The sequence below is a fragment of the Solanum stenotomum genome, chromosome 3 (assembly GCF_019186545.1).
Source record: "Solanum stenotomum isolate F172 chromosome 3, ASM1918654v1, whole genome shotgun sequence".
NCBI classification, from domain to species: domain Eukaryota; kingdom Viridiplantae; phylum Streptophyta; class Magnoliopsida; order Solanales; family Solanaceae; genus Solanum; species Solanum stenotomum.
Window position 1 is genome coordinate 8,256,194 of NC_064284.1, and position 11,771 is coordinate 8,267,964.

The 11,771-nt window shown below is 35.9% G+C and overlaps 2 protein-coding genes across 5 annotated transcripts; both read right to left on the reverse strand.

Moving 5' to 3' along the window:
• Positions 1-1,692: 1,692 nt before the first annotated feature.
• On the reverse strand, positions 1,693-7,981 carry LOC125860459 (4-hydroxybenzoate polyprenyltransferase, mitochondrial). Of its 3 annotated transcripts, none has more exons than XR_007445857.1 (10): positions 7,510-7,981; positions 7,293-7,428; positions 6,498-6,619; positions 5,749-5,818; positions 5,436-5,585; positions 4,572-4,707; positions 4,357-4,453; positions 3,985-4,063; positions 3,806-3,845; positions 1,693-2,122 (listed from the first exon to the last, which is right to left on the reverse strand). XR_007445857.1 is itself a non-coding variant. In XM_049540418.1 (8 exons), exons 1-8 carry the CDS (start codon positions 7,911-7,913, stop codon positions 3,997-3,999), a joined length of 1,182 nt encoding a protein of 393 aa, XP_049396375.1. In that variant the 5' UTR covers positions 7,914-7,981; the 3' UTR covers positions 3,860-3,996. The 3 variants fall into 3 exon arrangements, 1 of the variants encoding a protein (XP_049396375.1); XR_007445856.1 differs by having other exon boundaries at positions 1,694-2,122; positions 3,806-3,851; XM_049540418.1 differs by lacking the exons at positions 1,693-2,122; positions 3,806-3,845 and having other exon boundaries at positions 3,860-4,063.
• Positions 7,982-9,306: 1,325 nt separating this feature from the next.
• On the reverse strand, positions 9,307-11,771 carry LOC125860629 (CASP-like protein 4A3). 2 transcript variants are annotated; one of them, XM_049540626.1, is made up of 4 exons: positions 11,093-11,771; positions 10,813-10,948; positions 9,742-9,776; positions 9,307-9,654 (listed from the first exon to the last, which is right to left on the reverse strand). In XM_049540626.1, the coding sequence occupies exons 1-4, from the start codon at positions 11,701-11,703 to the stop codon at positions 9,639-9,641; spliced, it is 798 nt and encodes a 265-aa protein (XP_049396583.1). In that variant the 5' UTR covers positions 11,704-11,771; the 3' UTR covers positions 9,307-9,638. The 2 variants fall into 2 exon arrangements, with proteins under 2 accessions (XP_049396583.1, XP_049396582.1); XM_049540625.1 differs by lacking the exon at positions 9,742-9,776.

Below are 11,771 nucleotides of genomic sequence, written 5' to 3' on the forward strand. Positions count from 1 at the left end.
ATTTCATGGCTCAAACCCAAAACCTATTAATCAGGAGATAACTTTACTGCTCTAAAATTCCCCTTCGCTCAATAATACTTACAATATCATAAGAGCCACACAATAGCACTTACAAAATTACCAGAAAAGTAGATCTGTCCAAACATGTTTTTGCTTTACTGGAACTTGGGTTGAATAATGTTTTTTCTAAAACAAAATTTATGTCGTGGTGTTTGTGCTAGCTTTTACGGGATATTTGTCACTTCCCAATAGATAACTATGTCCACTAAGACTAGGATTGATGAGAAGAATCACTTAGTGTTTTTTTTTTATTCCTTCTAATTTTAAGTTTTCTTTATTTTTCACCTCAATATTTCAAGTATTAATTAATTCATCCCTCCCTAATTTATGTTTCATGGACATCAAATTTCACATCTTTGTTGTCCAAATCCACTAAATTATTCAAACTTTTCAGTATTTAGCCTCTAACGTGTATTATATTCTAAACCACTAATCTATTCTTGCTTATCAAAATTCTATGGATAAGGACATATCATAATTAAGGAGATATTCTTAGAAAGTAATTAAGTCGAAATAATTGGCTTAATTAGGTAGACAATAGTGACTTAACATAGGTTTAGGCTTAACAAGTTGGTTCAATACAAACAACATTTGGCAAATTAGTAAGCTAAAAAGATGATTAACTAATTATATAAGTACTATTTACGTATTGGTTGTTAGGTACTAGAATAATTAATGTTGTTGTCACGTATAGCTCAAATAAATGAAGTAACATGGGTGACGATGGACAGCACATGTGTCTTTGTTGTATTATATATCTGGTCTTACAAATATCGGTTCCTTAGTTACGTTGTAATTTTTTTTTTCTTGTAAACTTCATTCCACAACATTAGGATTAAATTAGATTTTATAAGAGTTGAACAAGTTAAGTTAATTATGATTATCAATCCTATCTCAATCAAGTGATTAATTTTTGTATAGAATTGAGCAATAACTCACCGTTATTGATTCAATTCATTTTGATATGTTCAAATTCAATCTAATGAGAAATACTCCGGAAATACAATTGTCATAAAGGTAGTTGTTCATGCATTAGTGCGATATGTAATAAATTCAAATTATAGACAAGTATAAGAATTACCATTTAGTTACTTGCAAGTATGTACGTTTGCGTAGTACCAATGAGTAGTCGCATCATGATGTCAAAGCCAACTACTAGAAGAATGAATCTAGTGTGTTCGGTACGGAGAGAAATGTTTTCGAATTTTGTTGGGTCAAATTTTTTGAAAAATATTTTCTAAAAAAATAATAAAATAATCACCTTAAAACTGACTTTCCTAACAAAAGTTGAAAAAACAAAGTCTCACAAGCTAACCTGCACCTTCCATATCTAGATTATTTGAGATAATGTTTTTTAATTATATACCGTAACATACCTTTAATTCTCCTTGGTTACAAGAATGAATTACCGCCTTAATTTTACCCTATCACGGGATAACATCAAAGATTATTTTGTTAGTCATTATATTATGTGGAAATTATGAGTCCAGTTACATGTTTAAAAGCCCATTAACATTGGCCACACTAACCAACTAAATGTTTTTGCCAATCATATTAACAAATGCAATGCTTTATAATATATCACACTTCTTGAACTCAGCTGCTCCCAATTTCAAATATTATTAGTAAACACCACTTATTAAGAGAACACATTACAAGGAAATGATACATGTTCAAACCCCCCGGGTCGGGGGAGGGTGAGTCTTCAATGAATATTTCAGCAAAAAAAAAAATATTCCCGAACAACGGGCAAAGGGAAACTACAACAGATGCAAGCTGATATTAGAAAAGTCTCTAGTGAATTGTTCTATAAAGAAAGCTATAATCTTCTACCTTTCACGATGGCATGGAGGAAAAAAGGAAAAGGAAAAGAAAAAGAAGTTGTATGTCTGCACCCCTAAGAGAAAACTTTTACTGTATCTTCAAACAAATGGGATCGGTCACAAATCCTGCACATGCTTCTCGTACAGCCCAGATACAGCTTTGGATGCTGCAAGGAACAAATTATTTGGTCACCACTTGAAATTTGCCGCAAGCTCCAACGTTGAGCTCCCATCGTACACTAGTTAAAGAATACTTGAATTAGAGATTAGGCACTTGGGAGGGGGGTGGAATACAAGTTTTCACAGTAATGCCTATGTACAACATGACCATGGCATCAATCACGAGGAAAAACAATTTAATAAGATGTTCTTGCCTTCTGTAACTCATGGTATGGTTTCACACCCCTCCACACTTATGTACAAATAGAGAGGATCAGGGGTTGAGCAACACCCCAGGCCTTAACATAAATAAAACAAAACAAATATACAGGAGGGGGAAATAAACCTTATCTCCGATCCTATGATGGTTCATAGCTTATGAACCATCATAGGATCGGAGGAAAGGTTTATGTCTCTCTTGTATATTTGCTTTATTTATGTTAAGGCCTGGGGGTGTTGCTCAGCCCCTGATCCCCTCAAGGGTTGTTACAAAAAAAAGTAGTCAATCTTTACAACCAAGAAAGTTCATTTAATCCCGGGGTGTGTGGGGGTGGGAAGGAATAAAAAAGAAAAAATGAATACCTAGCATCCCCAAAATTCCTAGCAATAAGAGCATTAACTGAATGCAAATAAGAATGTTGCTTGGTGGGGGTGGGTGGGAAAAGCGAGCCTAGGAGATCATAATATCAATTCTTACGCACAACTAACAAGCATATAAGTGTTTAGACAGAAATAAATCAAATAATATTCCATCCGTAAGCAAGGACTACGAATCCAGTAAGTTTGACATGCGTTAACTAAAGATTACTGGATCTACACACCCCAAAAAAAAAGGAGTAATATTACAATGCATGTTGTTTCAACAGGCAAACATTGTTTCAGACATCAGAACAAAGTTAAATAAGTACCATCAGTGACTAAACCAAACAAAATATACAAGACCTAAATTATACAAAGGATATAAGGTCACGCCATATATGTTATGAATTCATATCAACACGTCTGAATCCCAAAACTAGTAGGGAGAGCTACACGGAACTTCAATATACATACCACTCTATTTTCTTTTTCTCTAGCTTTTATTATTGGGATGGTGGCTGGGCAAGCTACATGGATCCTCACTACTTCACCGGGCACCAACTACCTCCCACCAACGCAGGTATGAGAATAACGATGCCCACTAGGGCTTAGGGAGATTGACAGAAATTACCTACCTTTTTCTCTATCTTGGAATTTGAACCCTCCAAGGTTTTCATTGAACTGGTTTCGCTCCAATCTCAAAAAATTGTCTTTAAAGACAAAAAAGGGCTCACAAACACTAGAGGTCATATGCATGTTCTACTTACCGACAAATCATTTAAACAAACTAAAAAGACCCCTTCTAAATATGGACCTATGAGTGTAGCATCACGACTAAGTCTTACTCCCAATTAGTTGATATCACTTAAAATATATTTTACTTTTAGTTGTGTTGCACTCTGCTACAGATTTCGTGAGATAGTAGTTTTGAGAAAACTTTCCCAGTGTTACTTTGGGTTTACCTTGTTCACTTTTAACACTTCCAATCACTATAGTGTCACATTACAAACCAAATGCGCTTGGAGTCATATGTGTACATGGCCAAACCATCCTCATGCAACCTTTTATTTCATCCTCTTTGTGCTACTAGTAATACAATCAGATGTGATCATCTCCATTTAGTTATTCTAATACCAAAAGGCAAAAAGCTCTAGTGTAACCCAAAAAACAAAAAAAAAACTTACCTGCTCCTGCCAGTTAAATTGGTAAAGACTTGTTCTTTATCTGCAGTAGAATTATAACCAAAAATGACTTAGCAAATATTTCTGAATATTTCTTTGGGAAAGAACTCCAAATACATGCCGACCAATGGCATTGAGATTCACAATGAACAAATGGTTAAAGAAGAAAAAAACATTGTTACCGCATACTATTGTCACAATAGTCGTCCAAAGAGAATCCCACCAAAGATAAATGCACCAAACCATTTGTTGGAAACAAATCTACATACAAAGCACAATAAGTTCAAACAGTGAGAGTTTAGAAGACTAAACATTATTATAGGTAACATGAATCAATGCATAGGTGCATTTGAACTTCTTTGGGTGCTATATGTGAATTGCTTGTGATACTTGCTAAAAGTCAACTCTGCCACTGATGACTAAATCAGACTAATTGTCAGCATGTCAGGAGTTTCAAGCTCATAGTAGCTGACAAGTAGCAGTAAGCCAGTTAAGTGTAAATTCATTCTGTAAATGAAATGTAATCATGTCTCTAGTTACTAATTGATACATACTTTCTGTTGCAGTCTGCACGAGATGAAAGGTCAACAATCCAAATTTGCCAAGCCAATTGGCCAGAAGCAGCTGTCAAAAAGGCGTAGTATGGCCATCCTAATCCAGACAAAGAAGAGAAGCAAAATTAAACTGAAATTGTGGCAAATAAGTAACAAGAGAAATGATAGCCACAAGACCATTGTAGCTAAATAAATTAGAGAATGGAAATAGTTACCAATATCAGCATTAATTCCGGAAAGAGCAAGACTGCTGATGCATGCTAATCCAAACCCACTGATCCATTCTTTTGTGGAATCTCCAAATCTCAAGGCTGTAGATTTGACACCCACTTTGAGATCATCTTCTTTATCCTGGATGACAGTTACTAAAATATTGACAAGAGCTGCTTTCACATGAATTATAAGTATCTCATACTAGTTTAATACGGAACACAAATTCAGAGAGGTGCATCTGATATATAAGAAAACATTCATACTTGTGGCACAAGGCAAATTATAATATTGAGAACCCAAGTCTAAAAGGTCTAATCAACATGAGTTTTTTCTTTCATTTAATTAAACATTTTTGTGACGTCTACATGTTTTATGGCAAAGGCAGGCGTTCATGTTTCTATCAGTGTTATCAAAAGCAAAAAGCGCAAAAAAGCTCTTAGGTCCATTGGGGCTTTAAACACAAATAAAATGTGGGCTTTAATGAAAAGAGGCACAAAGCGAGAAAAAATACAAGTATATATGTTTAGTCCAAGACTAATAATTATAAGCATGAATGACAAATATATGACCCAAGGAAATTGAATTTATTTTTAACAATAAAGTGAAATATCAATTGTTTTGTCACCTCTTCAAAGAGGCTCATTAGCAAGGAAAAATATGCCCTCAAACCTTGATGACGACACTGAAATAGTGTGCATGTCCCAAGAAAACATGCTTGAAGGTGCAGGGTCCTATACTAGAGTAAAACTTCTTTAATATATTATTAGCCCAATATGTCATATTCATGTTAGTATTTATTCTGCTAGAAGTCTCAAACTCCATATATTATAAGAGATGGCAGCTAATTTCAAATGACCAATACATACCTGATGTGCATATATTGTGTCATATACAAGCGTCCAAAACACACCGGACGCATATAAAGGAAGCACAACTGCAAGATCAATACTTCCTTTAATCGCAGCCCAACCTAACAAAGCTCCCCAGTTGAAAGTTAAACCAAGAAAGGCTTGAGGCTGCACCAACAGATATAGACATCACCATCCAAACCAAACAGTTGGCAAAAGATCCACAGAAGCTGAGAAGGGTTGTACCCTTTGGAGTTGAGGGCAGGGAGAGCGAGAGAGAGTACAGATATACTGATTTGAGAGATGCAGCATGAAAATTCGGATATATTACCCAAAATGTAAACCTCTTCATGAGGGGGTATGAGAAGACCAGTAACAGGGATGAAGCACCCAAAATGCGGCTGCAAGAATAGAAATGAATCACTAATAAGTAAAATTGTCATATAAAAAAAAACTTTTTCTTCGTTGAAATGCAAGAAAAAAATCAAATATAATCATGAATATCTAGTTCTCCAAATATTGGTAAGTTAAAAAATAAACTGTCCATGCAAATTTAAGCATAGTACCAGACAAAGTGATAAATCATATGTAATTCAAATGGAGATTCCCATAAATGTGCGGTCTTTAGACCCATATGTAATCCAAATGGGGATTCCAACAAAAGCGCCATGTCTTTAGTCCCATATGTCTGTAACTTGTGAAAATTACTACACTTCCCATACCTGGGTTTTACCCGAACAAAACTGATCGCTCTCATTATGGATTGAAGTAAAGAATCGAAGTCTGAAGTATGAGAATTTAATAACGAACTGAATTTTTCACGTTGGTCTTGGGAATTGTGCAGTAAATGACAATTTTCTGACTTCATGCTTATGAAGGAAACTACCCTAACCTCTCTATAAAGCAGGAGATGAAAGGAAATCATATAAATTTCTAACAGATAGCCATTCTCTAGATCAGCTAACCAACTAGAATGAGCCAATCAATCAAAACACTCTCAAATAGATTAAGCAAAAAGCTTTCTCTGCAAGGGGAAATTTGGAAAAAAACAAAATTATGTCCAGAAGAAAGAAAACAAACCTATAATTATTCAATTGCAAAAGAATCCCAAGACCTAATAGCAATTGGAACCCAAGAAAAGTGAGTCCCTGAAAGGGTGTCAAGACACCACTAGCAACTGGCCTCGACCTTGTTCTTTCCACCTGCACTGCATGAAAGCTCTCAAATGCACCAAAAAGCAAAATAAAAGACTTAACTTGTTATGCAAAATCTCAAAGGTAAGAAATGATTATACCGTGGTTGAGAAGAGGAATCAGGAATTCAAGCAGTATACTATATCAATTTCAGCAGTCAAGAACTATTAAACTAAAAATTTAGAAAAGATCACAAATGATAACAAGGGTGAGAAAATAAAAGAGACATGAGCTATCAACTTTAAGTTTCAATGGCATCAAACAAATCGCATCGCTACCCAATTGAGCAGTAAAGATCCCAGAAGAACCAAGTCAAACTAAATAAACGCAGCACCATCTTGCAATGAAATATCATAATATGAAGGGAAAGACTAGCATTTTGTCCTCCCATTAATTCCATCTCTCTCTCACACACTTGAGCAAGACGGCGTTGAATGAGACATCACCTTCATTCAGTACACAAAGTCCTCATTCTGAAGTTCAACTTTTACCTACTTAGGCAATATATATGGAAAACCACTCGCCTTCTCAAAACATTTTAGATATCAATAAAGTATAATGAGTTGATGAATTCCCTGTTTTGTGGAATTAACAAATACTTAAAGCAATCACTTGAGGATATAGAAGTATGTAGCTCGACTATACAAAATTCTACTAAAAGTGCAAGGGAAAGCCCAATCACCTTAGTATCGATATCTCGATCAAGAAGATCGTTAACTGTACATCCAGCACCTCGCAAAAGCAAGGCCCCGCAACCAAATAGTGTCATCATTTTCACATCAGGGAGGCTCCCAGGTGGAGCAGCCAAAGCAATCGACCTACATATAGTTCCTTAAAAAGTATAACAAAGGAAAACAGAACACACAAACACAATGATAAAGAGTATAATAATGAGTTACCACATGCAAGGCCAAGCGAGTAACCAAGTGCCAATAGGTTTATCAAGTCGGGCAAGATGGGCATAAGGTCTAATTTTTTGGGGCAAATAAGTATCAACCCAAGAAGGCTTTTGCTGCTCATTCTTCTTCTTCTCTTCCGAATTAGCTAAGGTTGAAAAGTGAAGAACTTGGCGGAACCCTGAAAGTTCAATTCTTGAAGAATGTGGAGAGTAAAATGTCAGCAATTTTCTAGAATTGAGGGTGTGATTATGATCACCAGAAGAAGAAAATTGAAAGGGGTTTATTAACGGAGAATGAAGAACAGTTGGGCTAGGGTTTGTTAGGTCGCCGGAAGAATACAGAGCAGCGATAGAGTGCCGACGGAAGACATGGCGATTCCGAGAAAGGCGGCGATACAGTGCCATTCTTTATCAGTGAAATTGAGACGGCCCTATAGAGGGCATTTTAACGGGGACTGACCAAATTGACGGCGTCTGGTCGTTAAATACCTAAATTTTTTGTTTCCTACTTCCTAGTATTTCCATATAAAAATAATAATAATAATAAAAAAAAAAAAGGTAAGCTCCCAAATTGCATTGATGCTAAAAAAAGACTAATTATGTTATTATGTATTACACTGACAATACATATAATATAGTGAATATCAATCAATGGTTATTCTGCAATTGAATAAACACCCATACAATTCTTAGAGGAGTGTTATGTTACTTTGTTTAAAATTATGTGGTAGAAAGTAATGGGTGACATGAAGAATACGATTTGTTGTGGATTCTACATTTACTATTTTATATAAAAATGAAGATACTCTTTGACTTGATATTATTTTATTGATGTCTGGTACACACTGGAATCCACTAATTTGGATTCGCTTAGCATAGATAAGGAATATTTTCATTTGTTTACAAGATCAGTTCCAAAAGGAGGTAAAAATACTTTTCGGCCCAAGTCGCTTTGTTAACTGATCATAAGTTCATAATGATATCGTAGAAATGTTGCATAGACCAATATTTTGGGTCCACATGTATTCGCAAAGAATAATCTTATTCTTAGAAAACAATAGAATATAAGTAGTGTTTAATTAAAACATGACAATCAATCAGTTAATTTGTGCTATCGGCGGAGGAGCTAGAAATTTAACGAAGGGTGTGCAAATTTTCTTCTCAGATGTGTTAAGAGTGTGCAAAATTAAATATATTCTCATATTAACTAACATTTAACCTTTGTACACGATATAATTTTCTGACAAAAAATGTGCACCAGACCACCCTTCGCCTAAGGTGGGTGCGCCCTTGCATGCAGTCCCGTTATTTCACAAGTCATGACTCATCAAATTAAGATATTCTTTTTGTACTTGCTAGGTTTCCCAAATGAAGCCTATACGATATGAATTTAAAATAGTCGGACTGCATTGAAAGTCTGATGGAAACCAAGAAAAAAGTATTATATGTTCCAGAAAATATATATCCATTTTTTCCTTTCACAACCCTGAATAATAAAATACAAAGATATGGCCGGCTTCTCATTCTCTGCCAAACAAATACTGATATTAACCGTGAATCTAGTTTTAGTAATTCCCAACCCACCTCCTCATACGAACTTCTAAGTTCTAGCGGGGATCTTAGTACTGAGTTGATAGTTACAAACTTTTACCTTGTTGATAAGGGTTCGATTCCTCGCCTTGTAATTCTCTCACAGGTGTAAAAATAATAATATAAGAAGACCTCATAGCTAATCGTTATTAGGTTCTGGTTCATTTCTTTTTTTGCTTACATTTTATGCATACTCCAAGAGATTACATTTGCACATATTATTTACTTGTAGTAGGAAGGAAAAGTTATATAGTTGAATCTATTCACTACTTCTGTACAGCTGCTCAACCTAGAAATATGATTTTATGTGGCGATTCTCAAATATACTCAACGAATAAATGGATACAAACTCATTGCTGCCTCATGAGGCGTTTCTGTTGCAGAAGTTGTAACCAGAAATGAGAGAGCTAAATGCAAAGGCCGTAAAAGCCAGGAAGGACACCCCAATAGATGCAGATGCCATCTCTGTAAACTCATCTTTTCCCCAATTTGATATCCAGTCATATGCCCTCGTTGCAGCTGAAGAAGATGCTGACATTATCAGATAAGCCAATATCTGCGCAGGTATAAGCAAAAGCAAAACAAACTTAAGAGCAAATTATACATAAAAACAACATGAACAGTGCAAAGCAGAGTTGTGGACCTGGTTAGAAGTAGTTTTCCGATCACCACTATGAACCGTGTAAACAATTATTAAGAGGGTCATCAATTTTATAGAAGCAAAATAAGAAAACTATCATATCTTTTGCTTCCAGTTATCACAGTCTACTAAGTAAAATAATTTGCTAAAAGTGCAATTCAAAGTTTAAATACTGGAAACTTGTGCCCCTAAGCATGACGACTACGAGTCATTGATTTATAACTACTTAAATAGTTTGTTGGTTAATAAAAATTGACTAAAAAGATAAAATTGTTAAAAGAGTCCTCTGGAGACAGAAGGCAGACCTATATTCGTCTACACCAGTGTGAAATCAAACTTCAAAATGAAAAGCTTAATCATTAAGATGTGGATCTAAAGGAGATGATTTGTGGTATAAAGCTTATTCATTGATATATAACACTCAATTCATATCAAGATAGTTTGATACTTTACATACAGCAGAGCTCTCATAATAATTTAAACTGACCAATGAAAACATAGGACAGTGAAGCATAGATCATCAGCCCCACGACAAATAAGGAAGTTTAAATGTCCTGTGTTTCGTATCAGCGGCTCAGCGCTACAATCAATTTAAATTCATAGTATGCCAGTCATACTAAAAAGAGATATTGGTGGGTTCCCCTCTGCCATCCTATCTCATATAGTGCAAGTGCACATTGCCTTGGTTTCAAGTACTGATTGAAGTAGTGTAAAGTGTAAAGAAGACATTGAATTTTTTGTTCAGAAGTAAGAGCTGAATCTTATCCGCTAGCTCCTAATATCAGAAGTTTTTCTTCCGCACAAACCACAGAGATAAAACTTTGGCAGACCATCTATAATGTCGTAAAATGCTCCTAAAAGCTTGGACTATTTGAAAGGGTCAAGGAATGTCATATTTCTCCAAACAATCAGTTTAAGACCTTAAGTAGAGCTTGACTTACACCCTCCTGTCTAGCAGCATATTAACAGCCAGTATGAAAAGTAACACCCAACTCAAGAACGAAAAACACGTACAATAAAACTAGATATATGTGTTAGTTACCCAAGTAGACAAGTTCAAAAGGCATTACTTGCCTGATCCATTAAGAAATCAAAATGATATCGCGTGTAGTGAGAGAGGAAGTGTTTCCGACTTGCTAAATTGTAAATCAGATCAAACACTTGAATTCCAGAATATGCAAATCCAATAGCATTCACAGCAACACAATACCTGTGACATAATATAAAAGGTGGTAACATCAGAAGAATTTCAGAAACTAGAATTGATTTTTCCTAATTCTAAATCAAAGCCCTTGGGATTCAATTCATTCAAACACACCGGAGATCATTATGCAGATTATGAATAAAATCGAACCTGTACTCTTTGTATCGATCAAAAGAGTCACCACTCCAACCTTCAGTTTTATCAGCTGCCATAACTGAGAAGGAAATCAAGCACAAAACAAACTCACAAACCCTAAACCCTAACGCCGCTCTGGTCAGCGTCAATTCCCTCTTCGAACGCCCTGTCCTCGGAGGTCTCTCCCCTTCCATTTCTCCACCTTCCACGTCACCACCACGAACCGGTCCCACTTTGGTCACTCCGTTAGTTACATCCTCCCTACCCGGCCTACTAAAATAAACTCCCTGAGAATTCCGATCCTTGTTTCCGGCTTCCGACGGCTGAGTAGGTGTCGGAGGTGAGCTTAAATTCTCCAAGGAAAGTTTATGCGGAGATCGAACTGGAGAGTAGTACTTTTCTACAGAAACCAGGGCTTTTGAAGAGAGCGATTTCGTGGCACGGTGATCGGGGAGAGGGTCATCGGAACACAACAGCGATTCGAAACGGAGTGGTGAGTGGAAGGAGTCCATTTGACTCACCTGTGAGTCAGTGTCCGACATTGATAAGTGGCTATTATGCTTCGGAAAATTCCGGTGGTGATTGGAGTTGGAAGTTGAACTTGAATTGGAATTTGATTTCTCCATTTTTTTGAGTTTCCCCGGCAAAACTTTGCGCTTTATTGTATTGACAGAAAAACAAAAAAGTAGGAAAA